Here is a 26371-nt window from a genome sequence, read left to right as displayed (position 1 = left end):
AAACCTCTAAAGAGTAAATATAATTTCCCAAAGATGTTCATTGAGAACATCACAGGTGTGGGCAAAGAGACAAAAGAGGACACTGAAAACAGAGCCATGTCTCATGGGAATAAAAAAGAACCGTCAGTGGGGAGAAGAATCTCAGTTGCAGAGTCCAGACAAGGCGTGTGTATTTGGTCTTCTCGCTGTAAACATACCATCTGCCAGAGAAACACACTTGATTAACCTGACCTCCTGAATGACACTGCGCAGGTTCTGATGCTGGGAGTGAATCACAAACTGCAGATGTGAGATCTGCTCCTGGAGGAGGGAAATCTCCTTTTGAAGATCCTGGCAACTGGAAATGCAAAGGAAAAAAGAAAGATTTGCTAATGCATTATACAGCTATTTTTACAGCTGTGCTACCTAGCTCTCCTCCTACACTACTCTCCTACTGGGCAACGAGTGGGTAGAATGCCTTATGCCAAACAAGACAGATGAAGGCAAACAGCCACGAAGCAGCCTCTGATTAGCTCAGACATGAACTTGAATGTAAAGATCAGTTCATGTCAAAAGCTCCTCTGTGGCCACCTGTGACTTCCCTCCTTCCAGCAGGTAGCTGAGTCAAGTTGGACTGAGCCAGATGAAGCACTGACATAACTAATCTGTCTCACCTATGGGAGCTCCATAGACCTAGCAGCCATAACACACAGATGATTACATGGGATAGTAGGATTAGAACATAGGGCCAGGAATTTTCGTATATATCTGAAACCAGTTTTCAAGGATACAGGGTTTAATATATGTAGTGAATTGCCTGTGTTTGCCTTTTAGGGGAGGAGGAGGAGTTTCTTGTTTTTGTTAGTTTAACTACCTGTAAATAAGGCAAGAAAAAAAATTAAATTCTGGCTAATATTTTGAGTGCATATCAACCTCGGTGAAAAAAGATGAGTGAAGTCTGAATTTAGATTATTCATCCTTTCCCAAAGCTCCATTTAGGTAACTGGTACTGATTACACAGCTTTGACTATTTCTCTTCTTTTCACTATTACGAGAGTTTGAGGCAAAATGCCTTGTGGCAAGACCACCAAACTTGGGAGCATTGTGACTTTGGAATCACACAATCTTTCTAAGCCTCGGTACAACAGATATAATAATCCTTACCTTTACAGCACTACAAGATTGCATGGTACATTTTAAGAGGTAAAGTGAATGTGCTTTTGGAAAATGAGTTCTTACAAAGTACTATTTTATTTTAGCTTATTATGGCTTTACAATTAGTAGCCAAGATCCAATGAAATCACAGTTTTGACTTTTTATAGTCTACAAATTTTACAAAGGTCGTGGAAATTCATGTGACACTACAGAACTTGTTCTTATTTTTAAAAAAGAGTTTCCATTGTTTTACATCCTGTACTAAAACATTGCTTCTCAAACTCAATATGTATTGGAAGATCTTATTAAATTGTCAGGAATCTTACTAAATGCATACTCTGATCCAACAGGCTGGGGTAGGGTCTGAGAGTCTGCGGTTCCAACATGCTCTCGGTGTTCCAATGATTTTGATGGTCCATGAGCCAGGCTTTGAGTGCTCTGAGTAGGACAGTACTAAACACTACGGTTCACTCAATAATGTTTAATATATAATAAAGTTGCTTAAAACCAAGTAGCTTTCATGCAACTTGCAATATTTAAGACAATCTTAATTTTCCCCTTGTTCAGTCTTGTTTAAGAGAGCTTTAAAAAGAGTTTGCTTTACTGTAGAAAAAATTGCTATAGAAAAAACTATAGTAATGTTTGCACAAGTACAAATGATGTATAAAGATAGCCATCATTATTTATCCTAAGGAATGAAATAATTTCTACTATAAAGTTCTATACAATTACATACCATATAGATGTCATAAAATATACATAAAATATAGTTTGTTATTGTCCACAATATTAAAAATGGAAACAATCTAGATGTTCATCTACAGAAGACTGATAAAACTAATTATGCTATAACCACACCACTCTTATTTTACATTTACATATTTACAGCAGAGATAGACCAACAGACAATTTATATCAAAGATGATGCTACAGAATATTACTTTAAAAAAGATGGTATTTTCAACAAATGATATTGTAATAACTGGATACTCACAGGAAAAAAAGAAAAAGGAGATTAATCCTAACCTCACCTCATCAGAAAGTGAAGAAGAACTATAGAGCCTCTTGATGAAAGTGAAAGAGGAGAGCGGAAAAGTTGGCTTAAATCTCAACATTCAGAAAACTAAGATCATGGCATCCAGTCCTGTCACTTCATGGCAAATAGATGGGGAGACAGTGGCTGACTTTATTTTTGGAGGCTCCCAAATCACTGCAGATGGTGATTGAAGCCATCTGAAAGTGGCTTCAATCTTGGAAGGCAAGTTATGACCAACCTAGACAGCATATTAAAAAGCAGAGACATTACTTTGTCAACAAAGGTCCATCTAATCAAGGCTATGGTTTTTTCCAGTAGTCACGTATGGATGTGAGATATGGACTATAAAGAAAGCTGAACACTGAAGAATTGATGCTTTTGAACTGCAGTGTTGGAGAAGACTCTTGAGAGTCCCTTGGACTGCAAGGAGATCCAAGCAGTCCATCCTAAAGGAGATCAGTCCTGGGTGTTCATTGGAAGGACTGATGTTGACACTGAAACTTGAATATTTTGGCCACCTGATGTGAAGAGCTGACTCATTGGAAAAGACCTGATGTTAGGAAAAATTGAAGGCAGGAGGAGAAGGGGATGACAGAGGATGAGATGGTTGGATGGCATCACCGACTCGATGGACGTGAGTTTGAGCGAGCTTCGGAAGCTGGGGATGGACGGGGAAGCCTAGAGTGCTGCAGACCATGGGGTCACAGAGAGTCGGACACGACTGAGCGACTGAACTGAATACCTCATCAAAAAAACAATTCTATGTAAGATAAAACTGGGGACCCAAAAAAATTTCAGAAGGTAATACAGAAGAGTATTTTAATGAATTTGGAATAGAGAAAGATTGTTAAAATCCTGGATTGGCAAGAAAGTTCATTTGGGTTTTTCCATATGATATTTTTGGCCAACCCAACAGGACTCAGAACAGTATTAACTGCAAAGGAAAAGACTAATAAGTTTGACTAGACAAAACCTTAAAACTACTGATCACCAAATGAAAGTTAATCAGATAGCCTCAGAATCTCAGTAACGTAAATGACTAACAAAGGCACTGTATCCAGAATATATAAAGAGCATCTATAAATCAAGGGCACGGGAACTCAGCAGAAAAATTAGAAAGTGACTTGAAGCACTTCACAAAAAGATGAGTTGTGGATATATGGATCAAAGAGGCACAGAAGGCAAACAGAAATCTGGCCGATAGCTAGTGCTAAGGTTCAAAACTGCTCCAGAGAGAAGAGAAAAAAAGAGAAAAGAAAAGAGGGAAAGAGCAGTCAGACTCAGGACTTTCCTGGGGGACAATGAGAAAGAACTTGGATGCTTTGCACAGCCAGGCTGGCTTTAAAAATTCATAAAATATGAAAATACTGTATATTAGTAAAGGTAAGTATTCAAAATGGTCTGATTTTGTCTTATGATGACCCAGAACTTGAGGACCAAACGTGAAAAGTGTTTAGAAGGATGGGGGTAGGTAGATGTGCTCCCCAAAATATAAAACTCGGGAAATTTCCCTGTGTATTTCACAAGAATATTACTATCAAGCTCATCATAGATAAATAAAAAATCAAAAATAGGTCTTAAGATGGAAGAAAAGTGTTTCTGGAAGCACTCTTGGAAGTGTAGGGCTTTCAGGATTGTCTGCATCAGACACTAGAACAGTGATTAAAGGACGTTGCAAAAAAAAAATCTCCCTTAAGCTTGTTCAGTAAATATAAGACCCAGTCATCCATTTAAGGTCTTTAAATGTGAGAATTTACTAAATAAGCCACCATTTGAGCTCCCTTTAATCACTGTTATTTATCTTTCAGTTGAAGCACTCAGTCTTAATATTAAGATGTACTAAAGCAAAATATCAAGAAGAAATCTAACACAGACCAGGCCTAGGAAAGGAGGTCAAATGTCTGTATCCAGGATTTATGCTGCCTCCCAATGACTCAATATAAATACAAACTCAGTGTTGAAATTAAAATAAAATTGAAAAACTTCCCACTTCCAGGAAGATTCAAAAGATGTGGTTTTTTTCCCCATTCTTCCCAGTAAGTACAACCCCAAACCTGAACATTATATATAAACAAAAGCAAGAAGAAAGATAGGGCTTCCCAGGTGGCTCAGTGGTAAAGAGTCTGCCTGCAGTGCAGGAGCCACAGGAGACACACGTTCAATCCCTGGGTCAGGAAGATCCCCTGAAGGAGGAAACGACAACCCACTCCAGTATTCTTGCTGGGACAATCCCATGGACAGAGGAGCCCAGTGGGCTACAGTCCGTGGAGTTGCATACAGTTGGACACAACTGAGCACATGTGTATGAAAGAAAGATGGAGAGAAAAGAAAAGACTGGTTTGGGACCCGGGATCCAGGGAACAACATAAGGATGAGTTCCCGGGGTTTTCTCTTTGAAGATCCCAGACTTGGAGCTGAGAAAGTCCACAGCCTGGGAATGGCAATGGCAGCAGACTAAAAAGCCCCAATTAAAAGAGAAGAAAATCTTGGCTCTATCCTGATGAAAAAGGGAACTGAGGATGCTCTCTCAATTTACCATGGAGAGATGGTGAACAGAGTATCATTTCTGGTCTTCTTCACGATAGAGTCCTTACTGTGCAAGAAAGGAAGTTACCCTCTCTTTAACTTGCAGAAACATGAAAACAAGCAGTTTTGTCTTTAGTAACACGGGATGACCGTATAATAAGTACTAGGTGAAATCCCATGGACGGAGGAGCCTGGTGGACTGCAGTCCATGGGGTTTCAAAGAGTCAGGCACGACTAAGCGACTTCACTTTCACTTTTCACTTTCATGCATTGGAGAAGGAAATGGCAAGCCACTCCAGTGTTCTTGCCTGGAGAATCCCAGGGACGGGGGAGCCTGTTGGGCTGCCATCCATGGGGTCGCACAGAGTCAGACACAACTGAAGCGACTTAGCAGCAGCAGCAGCAGGTGAGAAGCAAACCCTCAATCTCTCTGTTGGCCAATGTCTGCCAAAGATTTGGTCAAAGGAAATTGAGTTCTCTCCATCCAATTGTCAGGATACTTTAAAATCTATTCATCTGAGGTAGCATTATTGAACCTTCTCATATGTCTTCTGCTGCTCACTGTAAGTATGGCTTTGATCGAATTATTCTCTGACATCATGGTATCCTTTTTAAAAGCATTTTGTGAGGTACAGCTTCTGTGTTTACTGTAAGGGTTCAGTTGAACACATTGTTCATGGTGCTTTCTATGAGCTAATCCTAGAAACTGTTCTCTCTTCTCTGTAGGCATATTTTTTTAAAAAGAGACTTCTCCCAAAGAACTGGTTGGTTTTAGTCACATGGACATGGCAAATCACCAAACTAATCACAGTTTCCTCACTGGGTTGGCTGCTAGAAAATTTAAACTTTGTGAGGAGGTTTAGTGCTTCACTGTGGACTAACCTCATTATGTCCTGCTCCTGTATCTCCCTGATTTCCTCATCTAATTTACTTCCAGTTAAAGGATTGTTATGTTATGTAGTTTTTGTACACAATCTTATATTTCTTAGAATTCAGGGGGCATAAATATATAATTACAAAGAGTATGAAGAGCATAATAGTGGCCACATTTACACAGTCTCAGAATATAACACTTTTAAATCCTCGTACAGGACGTAAAGGTCCGTCTAGTCAAAGCGATGGTTTTTCAGTGGTCAGGTATGGATCTGAGAGTTGGACTATAAAGAAAGCTGAGTGCCGAAGAATTGATGCTTTTGAACCTTGATGTTGGAGAAGACTCTTGAGAGTCCCTTGGACGGCAAAGAGATCAAACCAGTCCATCCTAAAGGAAATCAGCCCTGAATATTCATTGGAAGGACTGATGCTGAAGCTGAAACTCCAATACTTTGGCCACCTGATGCAAAGAACTGATTCACTGGAAAAGACCCTGATGCTGGGAAAGATTAAAGGCAGGAGGAGAAGGGTCAGAGGATGAAATGGTTGGATGGCATTACTGACTCAATGGGCTGAGTTTGGGCAAACTCCAGGAAATGGTGATGAACAGGGAAGTCTGGCGTGCTACAGTCCATGGGGTCACAAAGAGTTGGACATGACTGAGCAACTGAACTGAAAGCACATTTATTACCAGGGATTAAGACATTACGATATTTAGAGGAATGAAAATTCCAGAGGACATGTAAAGAGCTAGGTGCTGAGATACAAGCAGAATGCAGGGAAAGGGGCAACTGAAATTACGTTGCATATATGAAGATGCCGCTGCTTCTGGGCACCTGTCACATATCCAAACACTGGGAACGTGAATAATCCAACATGGAATTCCCACTAGAGAGAGAGAAGATAGTGAGATCGGTGGCATCCTGGAGAATCTCTGAGACTGTGAAAGAATCACACTAGACTCTACAGGGACTCAGGTTTCCTGCTGTTTGGGATCTGATGTTTCTTCAGACCTTTATGGAGGCCATCAAAAAATGAGAGTCCTCAATAGAAGAGAGGATCACAACAAGAAGAACAGGAGAGGCCAGGTCCTTACCTTTCCCAGGACAGATCACGGTGAAGAATAAGCTAAGACGTGGGTACAGCTCTGCTCACATTTCAACCAAACTCAGGGATTTCTATTGCTGGTCAAAATCTTCCCCGTTGTCATTTTCCATGATGGCACTAAGTGGGGTGGGCAGGCTTAAAAGAACCCTCAAAACTACTGTTAGAAACAAAAGTATGCTTTAACACTCAACCACGGGACTTCCCTGGTGGTCCAGCAGTTAAAACTCTGCCTTGCAAGGCAAGGGATGCGTATTCAATCTCTGGTCTGCAAACTAAGATCCCACATGCATCTAACCAAGCCTGTGCGCCCCAGTGAAAGGTCCGGCATGCTGCAATGAAGATTCTCGGTGCTTCCACCAAGACCCGATGCAGCCAAGTAAATAAATTCATTTAAAAAATATGTAACCACATCTTCAAGATACCCTGTTTCCTCCTCTAACAAATGTGCCGTCCCTGAGCAGCTTCTGTAGATACAGAGAAGCCAACACACTCCTTATCTTTACAAACTCCGAACGTGTTTCCCTGAAGGATAACTCTAAAATGGGCCTGTGTGTTTGTCTGAGATGTCACAGGGCAGCGAGAGAAGTTGGAAAACTGTCTTCTGCTCACAGCCACACAGAGGACCCAGGAAACCAGTCTGAGAGAAGGTCTCTGGAGACTCCTGAGAAAGTCAGTTCTCCTCTATGGAAGAAGGAGCCACAGGGTTTGCTATGGCAATACTAGAGCCTAACTTCTAGCCCTACAAGTTCTGAAAGGCGGAGTAATCTTGACACATCAAGCAACCAACTGGAAGCTCTGTTTACTTCTGGAAGGAAAATGGAAAGATTAAATTAAATAAGGTAACCGAGGTTACTTTAAAAACTGAAAGGCACATCCACATGCCACTGAGTACTGACAGTAGTAGAAATATTGGGTCACCCTTGTTTTTAAGATGTTTCTGCCAAATCTTTTAACTCTTGTTAGAAGTAATTGTGAGGATTAGCTTAATTTAATGATATATACATATCCACATAAGGCTGAGTGCCGAAGAATTGATGCTTTTGAATTGAACTGCTGGAGAAGACTCTTGAGAGTTCCTTGGACCAAGGAGATCAAATCAATCAATCCTAAAGGAAATCAGTCCTGAATATTCACTGGAAGGACCGATACTGAAGCTGAAGCTTCAGTACTTTGGCCACCTGATGCGAAGAACTGACTCATTGGAAAAGACCCTGATGCTGGAAGGATTGAAGGCAGGAGGAGAAGGGGGCAACAGAAGATGAGATGGTTTGATGGCATCATTAGCTCAATGCACATGAATTTGAGCAAACTCCGGGAGGGAGTGAAGGACAGGGAAGTCTGGCATGCAGCAATCCATGGGGTTGCAGGGAGTCAGACATGACTTCTTTTATGCAAGAAAAAGCTTTTTCTTTTGAATTATAAAAGCTTAAAAGTTATCATCCTCTGAGATGCTTTCTAACATTAGAAATGCCACGTTACAATATATTAAGTCTTTTATCTCTTTATCAAAATGATAGAAGCTCACTGCAATTCAAGAAAGTCATGGCACCTATCTAACTCACTATCTATGTTTAAGGGAAATTAAATCACCCAAGCCACCAAATCGCCCACAGCGTCTTCCCTGCCCCATAGGGAAGCAGGCCTAAGCTATTGCTTGAATAAGCAGAGATCACCCACAAGATTGGGAGGGGGCACCTGCCACAGACCACTGGCTGGATGTCCATGTAGGTGTTGGTCAGTGTGTTCAATCTGACCAAAACAGGAAGTAGTATTAGGCCAATCAGAATCTTTTCTTGGAATTTGAAAGGAAGAGATGGTGGGAAAAGGTAATGAACCATCCAGGAAGAACAAGAACAACCAAAGAGTGAAACTGCATAAATAACACACTGCCAAGCAGGGTCAACAAAATAACCTGATTTTTCAAATCACGTTAGGCGCTAAAGTGTGGTCCTCCTATCTTCCCATGAGTACATCTTCTTTACAGCCGTATCTATCCAGTCTCAATCGTGAACAGAAATCCTTTATGCTAGCTTCACCAAGTCTCTGTTGCTTTAACCAAAAGAATCTGACTCATACTGATTTCATTTTCTTGTCACTCAGCAAAGTGAATACCTCCACACACAGCTCGAAGTAACAAGTAAAACAAATATTTGTGATACCTACAATTTATGAAAACTGCACAAGCCAGGGCGTTCAAATACCCTTTTGGAAACACAAAACATCCATTTCCCTCAAGATACTTTTAAAACGTCAAGAGCTTTTTGAGAGTTCTTCATCATGATAGCTCATATATAATAGAACTGAAAGAACAGATCAGTTTGGTTTCTAAAATGGTTACATTTTTGGCTCAAACACTGACAAAACCTATTATCCAGAAAGAAAAAAACAAACTATTTTTAAAGAAAAAAATCAAACAAATTGTCTATACTTTTAATGGAAAGCATGTTGCCTCAACTGTAGTTTTACTGCATGGAAAATTCTCTTTAGGAAAAAAAAAGGTAAGCCAAAAATTTACTTAGAGTTAAATTATGAGTAAATACAAGTAATTTCAAAGGTTTATGGATAGTTTCCATAGTATTTTCTTCCTTATCTACAGAGACATATGTAGGTTGCTGTGTTGTGCCTCAGTCATGTCCAACTCTTTGTGACCCCAAGGACTGTAGCCCGCCAGCCTCCTCTGTCCAAGGGATTTCCTAGGCAAGATACTGGAGTGAGTTGCCATTTCCTGTTCTAGGGGAGCTTCCCAACACAGGGACTGAACCCATATCTCTTGCGTCTTCTGCACTGGCGGGCAGGGTTTTCACCACTGCGCCACCTGGGGAAGACCTGCCTGTAAGTTAGAGATGTGCAGTGCTGCACAAGTTAGAAACCCACCTTCTGGGGCTGTATGCCTGCTCACAGGCATTCAGGGAAATTAATATTAGCAGTATCTCTGTGTGTTTCAAACATGTAGGTACAGGGTCAGTCCAAAATGGTCAGGGCCAGCTCAGTTCTCTTCTGTGGTCCAGTGAAGAGAAAGAGATAACAGGGAAACAAAAGGAAATAGGAAAAAAACCAAAGGACCAAGAGAAACTGATGTTTGAGTATAAGTTATTAAATGAGAATAAGAATGTGCACATTTTGAGATTCATAACAGTGCCCAGAGCAACAGTTGTAGATGGATGAACTAAGATCTTGAAACAGATTGAACTTTGAATGTTATATCAGAATATATGATGATTGTGGAAGGCTTAGAATTAAAAGAAAAGGAAATGAAAAGAAAAAGTTCAGGAAATTTCATGTAATACCATTTATTCTATCATATTTCAGAGAATTTTTCAAATTCTGCAGCTGAGCAGTCAAGCCGTTTGATATCCATAAATCCACCCCCACCCCTAGCACACCCAGGACCAGCACACCAAATGAGTATTTGTAAGTAAGTCCCAAGAACTAAGGATGCTTTTCACAGTATTTCCTTCATTCTCTACAAAGTTGGGAGCACGACAAAACTACCTTATAATTCCACTTGTGGGCTAGCTAATTTAATGCCAGCTGAAGCAGAGATCCATTAACCAAATCAGAAGCATCAGGTGAAGGGAGACCTCAACAGCAACCTGTTCAGCACCAGGGGAGGGGACAGGCTCATTTACTCTTCAAAAGGGTTAACTGCCCCCTTCCCACACACACAGCCGTCTCCCTGTACCCGCAGTGACCTCTGCCTCCTTCCTGATCCCCCGGTAGCTAGAAAGGAAGAGACACATGACAGTTATATGAACAAATCTCCCTTCCTCACACACTTTCAGGCTTCCTTTCTCTTGTGGGATAGAAGCCTTCTATCCTCTGCTCAGTGGACCAGAGGAGGGCAAATACACCAGGAACTGCTTTTACTTCGGAGGTAGGTTTGCAAACCTTTTAGCATTTGTAGCATTGGATTTGAGATGCAGCAGCTTGTTTTCCAAAGACAGTTTTTTTTCTAGCAGTGTTCTCTTTTCCTAGGAGAAAACAAGAGACAAATCTTGCTTATTTCTTGTCCTTAGTGGGTGTGTGTGTTTCACAAGGCATTCTTGCAAACTGTTCACTAAAGATGCTTCTTGTAATACCAGAAATACGTTTTGAGCTCAAGAGTTAATTTCATAGGGAGCTGTTACAGTCCATCCCAGTGGCCCAGACAGGCATTCTCCTGCATGGTTTCAGCTCAGCACAGTTCAGTCGCTCAGTCGTGTCCGACTCTTTTCGACCCCATGGACTGCAGCACACCAGGCCTCCCTGTCCATCACCAACTCCCGGAGCTTGCTCAAACTCATGCCCACTGAGTCAGTGATGCCATCCGACCATCTCATCCTCTGCTGTCCCTTTACAAGTAGCTGAATAACAGGTCAAGACTAGGTGTCTTCACCGCCCTCACTTGTCTAGAGACCTTGGCTCCTTCCCTAGCCCACTTCTTGGTCAAACTTCTGCATCTCTCCATCCCATCCCAAACGCTGACTGCTCATCTCTCTCTAGGCACTGGTTCTCCCATCATTCCACCTGCTTCTCCTACATTAGTCTCAGTTATTGGTATCCAAGGATACTGTTGCACTGGTCTTGATACCTACCTCTCACACGGCAACTGTCAGAAGGTAGAAAAGTAGCAAATGTATTTTTGGTGAAGGCTCAAAGCCACAAGTGATAAAGTCACTTCTAATTAGGATGGAACAGAAATTTTGACATTTTGAAAGAATACCTAAAGAAATGTCTTAATGTCATTATTAAACCAAACTCTTTCCATCCAAGAGGAAAACAGATATATCCATGAAAAACAAAGCTGTCATGATTGTACTTTTTTTTATACTTGATGGAAATAGATGTTTTGACACTATTTGCAATGCTGGTTAAAATCATACCTTCTGCAGAATTTATTTGGTAAAATATAAGACAGTGCCATTATAGCAAAATATCAGAACATCTCTGGACACGGACTGACCTGGTTTTGAAACTTGGTGACTGTGTAATTTTTGCCAAGGCTTTAACCTCTCTAGCTCTTATCACTGTTAAGAAAAATTAACCAAAACTTATGATTCAAAATACACGATTTTAATGTCGTATTGGGTCATTGTTTAATAACCTGACCCAAGGAATTTTTTTAATTCTCTTGGAGAATTTCTTTGTGTTTGACTTTATTATTTATTACTTGATTAGAGCCCTGATTTTGTGCAGTTGCTTGTTAATCTGTGGGTTTCTGCCTGGTAGAAAAGTAATCCCAAAGGTTATGTTTTCTTGACCTAAAGAATGTGAACTACCTTCGTATCTAACCCAGGAATCCTGTCTTATGTTCCTTGTTTCAAAATGCAGGTCAACAGCTAATTTCAAAAAATATTTTATCTAAATCAGCTTTACCATCTTGTTGGTTCCTTCATTAGTTAAGGAGTTGAATAAAACATCTGACATGTATTCATTAAATATATCAGAGTCATTTTTTTGACTTTTTGAACATCCCTAAAATGGGGATAATACTACCTACATTGAAATGTTGGGACAATTGGGATGTATGTGAAAGGTTGACATGCTTCTCTAGAACACATTAGAACCTCAACATATAATAATTTGAAGGTGCCATGTATGTCATATCTTATGTGTGCTGTCAATTTTAAAATTTATACCAAATTTTTCAAAACTTTTCTGTGGCATTCTGGTTTTATATACATATACATCTGTATTTTTCTGCTGTAGTTCTAGTTGATCTGAGAGAACACGATACTCTGAAAGTTTATTATGATATTTGGATCACCAAAGAAACATATCACTTATAATATATTTAGAATTTACAGGGAAAAAATGGTGTTTTGACAAACATTCTTCCTAATGGACTTACTCTCCGTTCATGATCTTTATAACAAGGGTTTAAGGAGACCACACAGCAGGACAAGCAAATAGTCTGCCTCGGCCAGGGCGCCAGTATTTAGCTTGAACTTTTTTTTAATGTAATTTTTATTTTATGTTTGAGTATAGTTGATTTACAATGTTGTGTCAGTTTCGGGTGTAAAGTGGTTCAGTAATACATATATCCATTCTTGTTCACATTCTTTTCCTGGGCGGGTTATTAGGGAATATTGAGTAGAATTCCATGTGCTATACAGTAGGTCCTTGAAGCTTGGACTCTTAATGCTTCCTCTCTGACAACAGGGAAGATCACACTAGGCCAGTTAGCACTTTTCACTTTTCAGGGACAGTATCTTCTGGAAAGGAAAAAGCGTTCACAGCGCCACCCAGTGGACAATGCACTCTTGCCCAGACCACATCTCTGAAGAGCTTGCATTCCCTCACCCTATTTACTGAAGACGGCTTCCCTGATCAGTTGGTAAAGAATCCACCTGCGATGCAGGAGACCCTGGTTTGATTCCTGGGTCAGGGAGATCCATGGAGAAGCGATAAACTACCCACTCCAGTATTCTTGGGCTTCCCTTGTGGCTCAGCTGGTAAAGAATCCGCCTACAATGTGGGAGACCTGGCTTCCATTCCTGGGTTGGGAAGATCCCCTGGAGAAGGGAAAGGCTACCCACTCTATTCTGGCCTGCAGAATTCCATGGACTATACAGTCCATGGGATCACAGAGTCAGACACGGCTGAGCGACTCTCACTTCACCACTTCACTTACTGATCAAGGTGAAGTGGACACCAATGTAAATCATTGCCATATGTTAACATCTAAATGATTCAGGAATCATGGACATCCTTTGTATCCCACAGCAGAGAAGCTGGGGGCATAACAGAAAGGATTTGTAAACTGCTAACTGGAGGACTGTGGAATAGTTCCTTGTTCATACGGTCCTCGTTTATAAAATGATGATGAGAAATTAGGTGGTCTCAAAAGTGCCTCTGAGCTCTAAAATTCTACTAGAGCTAAATCAACGACACTGGAAAACAAATACGACGCAACTGTAGTGCCCTGCTAGCCAAAGGAACATATGCCATATTAAAATGCTCTTATTGGGCGCTTTTGCTGGCTTATCACTGTGTTTATGGGATTCATTCTCACTGCATTCCTGATTAAAGCGGGACAGATGGTGAAGGTTTTAAGTAATGTGTTCATTACCAGACCTCATACCACTAATGGCTATTTACTGGAGCAGTGGCTCGTGCAATGAGTAGAAAATGAATCCTTCTCCAGGGGGGTGCTCACCACCAGGGCAGTATTTATCAACCTTTGTTGGGGATGTTCATTTTTAATTGTCATTTTTTTTTTAACTCATGTCTTTTTCTTATTAATTACTAAGGTATTAAGAGTAATCCCTCCTCATTCTGATACACACTCCGCTCCTGAGAAACCCTTCATCATGGCCTGTATGCTCAGTATCTCCTTAAAACAAGATGCTACCAAGCTTTGCTTCTTACATTTGTTTGATCATTTTGCAAATATAATGTATCCTTAAACGATATTAAAAAAAATTCCTTCACATTTTCTTTCCACTGCATCCCCATCTACCTCCACTTCCCAGAGATCCCCAAAGACTCTGCTTTAGGAAGTCACTGAACTAGAATGTTCTGGAAGGGTCCTGCATGAACTTGCTGAACCTTGGGCGTCCGGTCCACTTACTGTGTCACAAAGCTCCTCGAGAGAACTCTCCATTAAGGGTCAATATCAAGACAAATGCCAGGCCATCACTTCTCAAAATCTGCCAGGATCTAAGCTGATTAACCTTATGCTGGGGTCCGTTCCCCTGCCTTCAGTAGGATGTCAGCTTCCCTGAGGACCCCTGTGAGAATGCATGAAAGGAGGGCTGGGAAGTTCTGGGAGTCTCACATGACCCAGATACATTATATTGCAATCTCCACAAAGAGACTATATCTGGTCCACCCCAAATAGATATCTAGCCTCTTGCTCTGCCTGGTACATGGTAGGAGCTCAAATACTTGTTGAATATATATAGTCCAGTGAATATACCCCAGAATTCTGAGATGAACTCACATCCAGGGCAGATTTCCTCGGGCTTCTAAAGATAGAAATTACATTCCGTTATTTTTTGTTAATTTTCAGGGACTGACAGCTGGCCACTAAACATGACCCAGTGTTACTGGGTTTGAGGTGATTGCAAACCTAAATTTAAATGTCAAGCTGGTTAATCAAGTAGTTTAATTAAGCAACTCTATTTAAATTGAGGAAAGGAATTGTCTTCCCTTCCTCAATGCAAATGTTCCTTGTGCTATCTGAGTTTGCCAAACAATTTTGTTTAGTTGCTAAGTCATGTCCAACTCTTTGTGACCCCATGGATTTGTAGACTGTCAGGCTCCTCTGTCCATGGGATTTTATATACAGGATAAATATTCTTTGAAAAAAAAACTTTTTACTTTGTGTTGCACTACAGCCAATTAACAATGCTGTGATAGATTCGGGTGGACAGTAAAGGGAACCAGCCATATATATACATGTATCCACTCTCCCCCAAAATCCCTTCCCATCCAGGCTGCCACATAACACTGAGCAGAGCTCCTTATGCTTTACCGTAGGTCCTTGTTAGTTTTCCACTTTAAATATATAGCAGTGTGTATATGTCAATTCCAACCCCCTAATTATCCCTTCGCCATCCTCTCTCCCTCCTGCAACCATCAGTTCATTCTTTAAGTCTATGAGTCAGTTTCTGTTTTGTGAGTAAGTTCACTTCCTGCAACCATCAGTTCATTCTTTAAGTCTATGAGTCAGTTTCTGTTTTGTGAGTAAGTTCACTTGTACCATTTCTTGTTAGGTTCTGCACATAAGGGATGCCGTACGATGTTTCCCCTTCTCTGCCTGACTTCACTCAGTATGACAGTCTCTAGGCCCATTCATGTTGCTGCAAGCGGTTTATTTCATTCTTTTTAAAGTCTGAGTAATACTCCACTGTATATATGCACCACATCTTCTTTATCCATTTGCAGGATAAATACTCGAACAGCAAAGTATTCATCCAAATGTTACAGTTTGTCCAAAACATCTAACTTATAAACTGCTACACGTGGGCAAACCAGCTACTTGAGAGCATTCTAGCCCTGTGATTTTGGCCAAAGTAAAACACTGAACATCACCCACCATACAACACAATTGTAGCTGTAGATTATTATTACTAAGTTCAGTTAAGTTTAGGCTTCTTTAATTTTCATGATTTCCTCATAGGACCTTCATTAAGATCACAAATTCAGCCAAACTCACAGTTATAAATTAAATTCTTAGGAAATATGTAAAAAATTGATCAAACTTTTCTCAGGCAAATATCCTGAATGTTGAAATGTGATGTTTTGGAAGTGACATTTATAGGAAAAGGAAAGGGAAAGTCTCTCAGTCGTATCCAACTCTTTGCAACCCCATGGACTGTAACCTGCCAGGCTCCTCTGTCCATGGAATTCTCCAGGCCAGAATACTGGAGTGGGTAGCCATTCCCTTCTCCAGGGGATCTTCCCAACCCAGGGATCAAACCCAGGTCTTTCTTATTGCAGGTGGATTCTTTACCAAGCCCCCAGGGAAGCCCTGACATTTCTAAAATAGCCTCAATTCAAGCAGATTCATAAAACAAAAAAAGGCTGAGAAGAGTGGAGGCAAATCGGCAAATTCGTATAATAAATATAAAAATGCATTGAGAAGAGGGCAGCAGAGGATGAGATCGTGAGACAGCACCACCATTGATGGACATGAATCTGCAAATTCCAGGACAGCGTGAAGGACAGAGACTCAGCGGACATAAATCGGAGCAAACTTTGGATGAAGGACGGAGGAGCCTGGCATGCTGCAGTCCGTGGGGTCAGAGTCGCGACTGGAAAGCAACGACAACAACGCTGGGCAATCTTTATGAGAAGTTAAAAAAGTCTGTATTAGCTACTCCAACTCAGTTTCAAAGATGCCAACTGTCTATTTACTATTAAAAAATATTCCTTGGTTTGTCTGCATTCTGAATTCTAAGGCATGCCAAATGAAATGTACGTGTTCACTTTTTGTGTGTATTTGGAGGGCCAGCTACTTAAAGAAGTGCTGCATGAAACTTTCAATAATTTTTGTTCTATTATCATTCTCCCCTAAATTGTCTCTTTTGAAAGTTACAATTTCCACAGAATGTCTTTTCTCATTTGTGAACTATGCCTGTCCTATGGCAGGTATAGGCTTTCATGAACCTAAAAGGAACATGGTTGGCCAAAAATAAACACTCCATCGACTAGTCCACAGCGCTACGACTGCAGGGATTCGCTGCGCCATGACCGGCAGTAGATGGGCTTTGTGATCCTTTCCATTGTTTCTATTCACGGCCTCACCTAGTTCCCCTTTCTCAGCCATACGTTTACTAGGGGAAAAAAGTGACAGATAATATGACTGCAGTGTTTGTAAAAAGGTAGCTCTGTAACTACAACACACATCATGTAAATGTGTAAGGCAAGAAATGAACAAAGAGTACTTTCACTTACTGCTATTTTCATATTATTTTCATTCATTCTCATGCTAACTATATCAGGAAAAAGTGCCTCTAATTCTCCAAGGACCTACCTTTTCCATTCTTTGTACAAGATTCTCCAACTCTGTGATTTGCTTATGTTTTTCTTCAAGCTTTTCAGCAATTTGATCCAGATTTTCAACATGTTGTTTCAATTTCTGTTCTTTTTCAAGTTTGTCCACCTTTGGTTAGAAAAGCAGTTGTCAGACCATTGTTTTAACTAAACTGATACAGATATTATCTCTAGAATTACTTCTGTGAATTCAGTCTTCCTTTAAAATAAAGCTGATAGACTACAGCAACACTAAATCAATGGAGAATTAATAATACATAAATATTATTTCTAGAAGTTGATATCTGTTACTAAAAAGCATCGTCTCTGAACGTGGGACAGAAAGAAAAGACAGTAATTCTAAAAAAGCAAAACTTTTGAATTTTTCTCAACAAAATTTACATAGAACAAAACCAAGATCTTATGTATTCAAGTAAAAAATGTTTTATTTTTAATCAGAAAATGTCATAAAAACAGAATACTTATCTCCACAGTGTCAGGGGGTTATCACTGAGCCACTGAACCTAGGAGTTATACTAACAGACAGGAGACAAGTCTTCAGCAGGCAGGCCCTAGGCCACACGTGGGAGTGTTTCAACTGACTTGCAACTGACGTGAGCACACACATCTGCTTCTGTATTTAATAGGACTTGAGATTTTTCAATTAAAAAAAAAAAGTGTCTGCTTTCCCTTGAACTCACTAGGTGGGCACTCCTGCCCCGGAACCTCAGGCTGGGCAGAGTCCCTTTTGCAGGGACACGGGCACTTCCATCCCCCTGCTCACTAGTTCACTTAGGTACTTCACCTGCACCCTCATGCCTACGAGTCTGTGACCATCACCCCCAGAGCCAGAAGCTTGAGGGCGTGTCACCTAGGCAGTGGGCTTCCTACCGTGCTCCCCAGGGACCCTCCTAGGGCCGGAGCTGGCAGAGATCAGATGCCCCACCCAAGCCTGAATGAGCTTTCCTGTTTTGAGTTTTGACAAACACACATACACACACTTCTCCTCTTCCCCAGTCCTGAATACATTTTCCAGATAGAGTTTTATTGGTCTTAGGCTACATAGTTCAGGTTTAAAAACAAATGAATAAAAACTGTATGTGTATGATATACAGACATTCATATAATATTATAAGATTTTAATGTATATATGCATATATTAAAATATAGAAATATAAAATATAATTTAATATGAAATATATATGTACATATACATGATTTTTGTTTGTTTCCTCTGAAGAATCTTTCCAGGACCAAAACAATTTTGAACCTATTTATCAAGCCCAACTTTATCATTTAAAAAAAAATGTTGTAATATTTATTTTTTAAACTAATTAATTAATTTGGCTGTGCCAGGTCTTAGTCGTGACATGCAAGATCTTTAGTTGTGGCACGTGGACTCTTAGCTGCATGTGAGTACGTGGGATCTAGTTCCCTGACCAGGGACTGAACCTGGGCCCCTTGTATTGGAAATGCAGAGTCTTAGCCACTGGACCCCCAGGGAAATCTCCCAACTTTTTCATTTTAGAGTCAAGTCCAGAGAGACAGAATGACTCAACTGGGTCACCTAGTTAGTCAAAGGCAGAGCCAGAAGAGAAGCCACTGGCTAGCGTCATGGGGCCATCCCTGATTTCTAGGCTGAGTGGCATGTCCTCTCTCCCGCCGGTGCTCTGCAGGGCTCTGGGCAACGGTGGCAACAGAGCAGCTTGGTAACATCCAGGTACCAAGTACCAGGGCTGGGGGGGATCAGGGCAGAAGATGGGCAGACTGGCCTTCCGAGGGCCTGCCTGGTCACGTGGCCATTGCCTGTTTCACATCTACCTCCTCCCTAAAAGGGAGACTTGGACAACTTGGAGGTTAGTTCACCAGTGTGCCAGCCTCTGGCTCAGTACCTGGAGGAGGTGCCTCCTGTCCTCATGCTTCTTTCTTACTTCTTCAGACCGTGTTTGATAGTTTTCCAATAATCTCTGGGCCACATTTCTCAGAGCCACTGCTCCTGCTTCTCTGGAGGCTTCGAGCTAGAAACAAAAGGTCACTGTGCACACTCTGACAGGTACAACAAGCAGGGTTAAGGACAGGGCAGTGTGATGGGCAACCAAAAGCACAGTCTGTAACCAAACCATATGCACCCTCAGAGACAATGGCTGGGAGCAAAGATGCTGTTACCTGGTAAGAAATCAAAATGAGAAGGCCCTATTTACTGGGGCTGTCATGAAAGTGATTAGCACTGGGCAGCCAAGCAAGAGCTAAGAACAACACCCTGCATTAAAGACTACACCCTGTAAAGTGTTCCCTGGTGCCCCATTGGCTTATACAGGAATTTGCAAGCGTTTTATCATCAGTGGCCACGACAGTACTAAAAATATATTTCCTAAAATAGAAGCTGGACAAGATTGAAGTACTAGGGGCAATAAAGACAAAGTGTCATGAATCTTTCAAGGATTTCACCTAAGAAATAATCAAGGATGGCTACAAAGATTTACCTACTAAATCACTATAAGGCTAAATGTACTAAGTCACTTCAGTGGTGTCCGACTCTTTGTGACCCTATGGACTGTAGCCTGTCAGGCTCTTCTGTCCATGGGATTCTCCAGGCAAGAATACTAGAGTGGACTGCCATGGCCTCCTTCAGGGGATCGAATCCCGACCCAGGGATCGAACCCGTGTTTCTTATGTCTCCTGCACTGGCAGGTGGTTCTTTACCAGTAGCACCTGGGAAGCCCCATAAAACTGTATATAAAATAAGCCAAAAAAAGGAAACTATAAGGCACCAACAATAAATTAGCTAAACAAAACAATGAGACATTTCACTATGAGTGCACTAATTTATATGCAATTATTAATATTTAATTATTGTATATGTAAAGATTTTTAAATTTTATTGCAGTAAAAACACTTAACATGAGACTTGCCCCATTAACAGATTTTAAGTGTACAATACAGTATTAACTATAGGCACAATATTATACAGTAAATCTCTAGAATTCACTCATCTTGTACGTCTTGAAACTATACCCATTGAACTTTTGTTAAAATCATTTTAATAATAAAAATTATCTTCAAAATAAAACAGTGAGATTAAATTTATCAAGTGTAAAACTGCTTCACTAAGTTTGTGAGCACACTGTGGATTTATGGATCTATGTGGATGACTGTCTGCTTTCACAGAAGCACGAATCTATCTTATTGGCTCAAAGGCTCAAAGTACAAAAGGAGAATTTCCTCCTACTGGTCACACCTTGATTTTCAACACTTCATTCTCTTTGTTCATTTCTGAGAGCTGTAGGTCTTTTCCTTTTATCCTTTCCATGAGCAGATCCAAACTGCCACCAGAGAAATCCACTGCAGAGTCAGAGCCATTTTGAATGTTTCCACAGCGCTGAAATGAACAAACAAGAAAATCACACACCTGACTTTTCTTTTACTCTACTAACTTTGATAACAATAATTATCGCTCAGTATTACTTATGTCAATGGAGTAGTAAATGGCAACCCACCCAAAGGATTCTTGCTTGGAAAATCCCATGGGCAGAGTAGTCTGGCGGGCTACCGTCCATGGGGTCACAAAGAGTCAGACACTGCTGAGCATAGCTCAGCACATGACATATATCAAGATTCAGGTCAACAAATACATCTTTTGACTCTAAAATATCAATGAGAAATTCTAGATGAAGCAGCTGGCCTCTATATTTGCACAAATATGCATAGATTCTAATATTGAAAGGAGAGAAGAAGTACATCTTTCATGCCTTTTACATTCTCTACAGTTTCACATAAACTATTAAGACCTTTGAGGAGATAGATGATATCCACAAAGCCAGTTGGTTCGTTTTTTTGTATCTCTGTTGTTTGCTGACCTTCTGTGGTTTGAGATGCCCGAGGCAGACCCACTGGAAACAGTTTATCTACATCCCCAAGAAGCTATTCCTATTGAGAATAGCTCCAACAACCTCCCCATTGTTCTAGCCAATGGCTGATACTGGAGTGGGTTCCATTTCTTCCTCCAGGGGATCTTCCCGACCCAGGGATTGAAGTGGCATCTCTTGGGTCTCCTGCATTGGCTGGCGGATTCTTTATCACTGAACCACCTAGGAAGCCCTAGGGGTTGATAACCAGCCCTCAATTTACTCAACTCACAGACAGCATATGAAAGAACAGTCCCTCCTCGCTTTCTGAAACCCTTTTTTGCTCATCTTCAATGGCTCCATTGTCTCCCACCTTTCCTCTTTGTTCACTAGCTTCGCTTCTTCCCCTCCTGTGATGATTCCTCTTCTTCTTCTCAGTATCTAAACATTGGAAACCTCAGGACTCCGTGCTTAGGTTTTCTCTCACTTCTATCCACACTCATGTGTTTGGTCATTTCCTCCAGTTTCAGAACTTTAAATACCATCCTTACTCTCCAAATCTCAACCCCATAGTCTGAGCCTTCTAGCACAGTCCTCTGCCCTTAACTCCAGAATCAGCTATCCAACCATCCACTAGAACCTTCACTTGGAGGTCTACAAAGCAACTCAGCAATAGTCAGAACTAAATGTTTGATCTTTCCTGTCAGTCACAACATTAATCATTATGCCAGTTTTAGAGAACTTAAGAAAATAATTGGAAAATAATAATAATACACGTTAGTTTGGGAGATAAGGATGATAAAGACTATGTTTATGCATCATCATGTGGTACTTTCTAGTATTCTCTGCGGCTATTCTACAGAGCAGATGACACTGTCATTGATGAAGTATCTGTGGTTCAGGTGAGGTTTAACCTAGCATAACCCAGACTAGGGTAAGTGCAGAGTGCTTAAAATTATGAATAAAAGGCTGGTCATGGGGGAAGGACTGTCTGATCACTCAGCCTAATGGCTCCAACTGGGTGTCAATTGGTGTGACCCAGGCGAATCTACAAGTCTATAACTTTGTCTATCACTGTAACATGTTGCTTCCATTTATCCTAACTGGGCCAACATCTTCCCATATACTTTAGATGAGTAAGTCAAGTTTAAAATATTCAAGTAAGATCTGGCCACTCCAGTCTAATCCTACTAATGACATCTAGATATTTCATACATATGCTTGTTAACATCATTAGATACCAACAAAAGATTTAATACTTGACATGCAAAGAATAATTTAATAATATCAAAAGTTACTTAAGTGACATCTATATGGCTTTATGTTCACTCACTGAAGGAATAAAAGCAGTACATTTGATAAATTCATTACCTTTGCATCTAGTTTGTGATTTGCACTGTTATGTCTTACTTCATCTCTAAATATTTGATTTCGGATCTTTTCCAGAGTAGTTCGAATCTAAAAGGGAAAAAAAAAATTTTTTTTCAAAGGCATTTAATCCCCAAAACTTTCTTTTTCAATACGAGTTACAAGGTACCAAATTTATCTGAAAGTAGTACAAATATACTGATATCATATTTAAACAACTGCCATCAACTTAACTTACATTTATACTAATATTGTTTAGATTGCAGAAAATGAGCATTTTTGTCTTTAAAACTGTTCCTTAGGCAAACCTAAAATATAACCCAAATGAATGTTATACCACGAAGTAATTGTATTTAGTAATTAGTGTTTAATACTATTTAGTTCTATTTTTTTATATAGTCATTTCCTACTAATTTGCTATTTGGTAATGACTATAAAACAATTACTATTGGTAATCACTACAAAATAATTACTATTCAGTAATTACTACAAAATAATTACTATCCAATAATTACCACAAAATAATTACTATCTAGTAATTACTAGAGAATAACTACTATTCAGCAATTACTAGAGAATGATTACTCAGAGGAGATCGTACAAATTTATGCATGAAATATAAGCTTCATGTCTTGGTTATCTATGGAACTGCAAGACACTCAAAGATGAATTACTTGACCTGAATAAGTTACAAACTAGCTATGTCCAAATTCTTCCATCTGTTCTAAAACACATTTTATGAGAATACATACTTTTGTCAGCCATTATCACTGGATTCTGGTTAAGATTCACATTTTTAATCATGTGCAACATGTAGTGCTTGGCGATAGTTATTCTGAACTGCTTAAGAAGGTGTTCCTTGTTAGATAAGCAAAGACAGGAACTCAGCAGGAAAGGTAAACATCTAGCTGGCAACAAAGTCTCCACGCTGATGAAAGAACTACGAAATGTATGAAACCGCAGGATAGGACTTCCCTGGTGGTGCACTGGATAAGAATCCACCCGCCAATGCAGGGGACACAGCTTTGATCCCTGATCCAGGAAGATGCCACATTCCGCAGAGCAACTAAGTCCATGCTCGACAACTACTGAGCCTGAGCCCTAGAGTCCACGGGCCAGACTACTGAGCCCGCAACTACCGGAGATCCAGCGCCCCAGGGCCTGTGCTCCGCAACCAAAGAAGCCAACACAAGAAGCCCGCACAGCACAGTGGAGAGTAGCGCCCGCGCGTCCCGCATCCAGAGAAAGTCCACGCACAGCAACGGAGACCCAGAGCAGCCCAAACAAACCAACAACCACAAGGACAAAAATCCCAGGAGGAGGCAGGGGTGAACAGTAGGGGACAAACTAAATGCCGACAGGTGTTTCAAATCCTCCCTGTCCTTAACTCAGCTTTATTCCAAGTGAAGAACAGAGGCTCATACCCTCAAGAGAAACGGTTACACACTCAAGAGAAATGCACCCGTATCTGCATGTCAGCTATCAAGGCTGTCCTTTGCCAAACTAGGTTTGTTCCTCCTCACATATTCTAGGGAGGGAGAAACAAAGCCCACTCATTTGTAGCAGACTTTACTGTAAAAACTCATAGCGTGCTAACGTGATTTCCAGCGCCCACATACCTTTCTCACGTATTCGGTCTCTTCAGTAATGTGAGCTGATGGGGACTCGTACATGGCAGAATCATCTTCCATCTTCCCCCCCTGGGGCACTGTCGCGGTCCCCGTTACTGTTGTCATCGTGACATCTAGCTTTAGGAAAACATAAATCAGTGGGACAAAACTAATTCCTTTGATGTTATAATTCTGTGGTTGTAAACTGAACGGAGTTCTGTACTGGCACTGTAATCGAATATAGTAATACTAGAAAATATTATAAATTATTGAAATCTGCATGTATCTAAGATCCAGGAATTAACTTAATATTAAAACACCACCAGTTGAAACAATCATTGATTAGAAATTTAAAAATTAAACTGAAATGGAAAAATATGGAATTTTTCTTCTTATTCCATATTAATTAGACTATAACACCTCAAGAGTAGAGACTATGCCTTATTCATTTTCATATTCTAGCACATTGTAAGTGCTTAATAAATGTCTATGGAGCTAAAATAAGATAAAATCGTATGTATATAAAAATGCACACACACACATATATAACTTACAATAAGGGCTTCCCAGATGACACTAGTGGTAAAGAATCCACCTGCCAACGCAGGAGACGCAACAGACCTGGATTCCATCCCTGGGCTAGGGCAGTTGCCCTGAAGAAAGAAATGACAACCCACTCCAGTATTCTTGCCTGGGAAACCCTATGGACAGAGGAACCTGATGGGCTACAGTCCATGGGGTCCCAGAGTCGGACACGATTGAGAACACAGGACATGTATAACTTACAAACTTGTAAGTATATCATTTTACACGTCACAGAGACCTTTAATATTCTACATTTTATTTAACTCTCAAAAGCCTGTAAAGGCCATTTACCAAAGAACTATTTGTAATAAGAAAATATCAAGAAAAGTGCAGGTGCCCACAAAAAGAGACCTGATTAAATGAACTACCTACATCTTCTCCAGGATATATTTATTCAATGAAAAAGCATGGGGCACAAAAGGATACATTGCATCATAATCTCTCTAAGAAAGGCAAGAAGGATGGAAGGAGAAAATCTGTGATTTATAGTTTTGACCCTGAACAGTGTAATTATTTTACCTAATTACAAAATATAACTGAATTAAAAGGAAAGATATCTTCCAAAATAAAAAACAAGAAACAAATACATTTGCCTACCAAATCGGTGGCATATCCACATGAACTATTTGAAATCACACACATATGCTCACACAGTCATGTCCAACTCTTTGCAACCCCATGGACTATAGCCCACCAGCCTCCTCTGTCCATGGCATTTCCCAGGGAAGAATACTGAAGTGGGTTGCCATTTCCTACTCCAGGGGATCTTCCCGACCCAGGGATCGAACCCGAGTCTCTGGAGTCTCTTGCATTGGCACGTGGATTCTTTACCACTGAGTCACCTGAGAATCCTGGGACTGATTTTTCCAGGTGTGCTATGTCCTAAGAACAAAAAGAATCACAAAGCAATCTTAAACTGTACTCATTAATAACACTGTTAGTGGAAACATTGCAATTGCTATTTTGAAACTATTATATGTGTGTGTGTGCATGCATGCGAGTCACCCACATGACAGAAAATGTAGAATGAAGAAGTCACTGTCTTAATGTCTTAAGAGCCAAGATTTTTATCATTAAAAAAAAAAAAAATTCTAAATTAGAACCAAAAATGTTCTGTAAAAATCTTATAATCCAAACTGAAACCATGAGTATAAAATATTTATCTTCATTTAAAAATGTATATTCCAAGTCTATCCACTGAAAATTTAGAAAGAGAAGCAATTAACACTCCCAGTGCTCAGATTGTGTTATTAGTACACCATTTTCTATGAATAAAAAAATGTAACCAGGGCTTCTTGACTGATTTAGATCTGAGGCAAGAAGTGCAGAAGGTGAGACTGAGACATCTTGTCGTATCAGAAAGTGGAAAAGTGATCACCTACTACTTGCATAAGACACAAACAGCCAACCTGAAGAGGAATGACTGTGATTGAGTAAAACATATCAAAAATTTTTTAATTCTTGAAATTTTGTTAACAAAAGAAAAACCACCACTATGACCAACAATCCTCAAACTCACCAGAGACAGGCCACCAGTATACTAAAAAGTATCCCAGAAAAGAGAGCAAGAGGGAATGCAAACAGACATTTATTTTGCCTTTATGATACGAATTTACCCTATATCTCTTGGTAACCGTATCGGTTCAGTTCAGTCACTCAGTCGTGTCCGACTCTTTGTGACCCCATGAATTGCAGCATGCCAGGCCTCCCTGTCCATTACCAACTTCCGGAGTTCACTCAAACTCACGTCCATTGAGTCATCTCATCCTCTGTCATCCCCTTCTCCTCCTGTCCCCAATCCCTCCCAGCATCAGAGTCTTTTCCAA

General features: G+C 40.3%; 1 protein-coding gene across 4 annotated transcripts in view; it reads right to left on the bottom strand.

Annotated features, from left to right (window-relative positions):
- CCDC68 (coiled-coil domain containing 68) overlaps positions 1-26371 on the bottom strand; it is a 60360-nt gene that overhangs the window by 16379 nt on the left and 17610 nt on the right. For 2 of the 4 annotated variants that reach the window (XM_010854789.1, XM_010854790.1), the window contains 7 exons: positions 23970-24098; positions 22354-22440; positions 20376-20516; positions 19030-19155; positions 17139-17267; positions 10565-10647; positions 232-337 (listed from right to left, as the gene is read on the bottom strand). In XM_010854789.1, coding sequence (XP_010853091.1) covers positions 232-337; positions 10565-10647; positions 17139-17267; positions 19030-19155; positions 20376-20516; positions 22354-22440; positions 23970-24086 — 789 coding nt within the window. In that variant the 5' untranslated portion in view covers positions 24087-24098. Of the gene's footprint in view, positions 1-197; positions 338-10564; positions 10648-17138; positions 17268-19029; positions 19156-20375; positions 20517-22353; positions 22441-23969; positions 24099-26371 lie in introns of all 4 variants that reach the window. The other 2 variants (XR_826578.1, XM_010854791.1) reach the window with 2 other exon arrangements.

The sequence above is a fragment of the Bison bison genome, unplaced genomic scaffold (genome assembly GCF_000754665.1).
Source record: "Bison bison bison isolate TAMUID 2011002044 unplaced genomic scaffold, Bison_UMD1.0 scf7180017864349, whole genome shotgun sequence".
Taxonomy (NCBI): domain Eukaryota; kingdom Metazoa; phylum Chordata; class Mammalia; order Artiodactyla; family Bovidae; genus Bison; species Bison bison.
The sequence above is the reverse complement of the archived record's forward strand: the minus strand, read 5'-3'. Positions and strand labels throughout refer to the sequence as shown.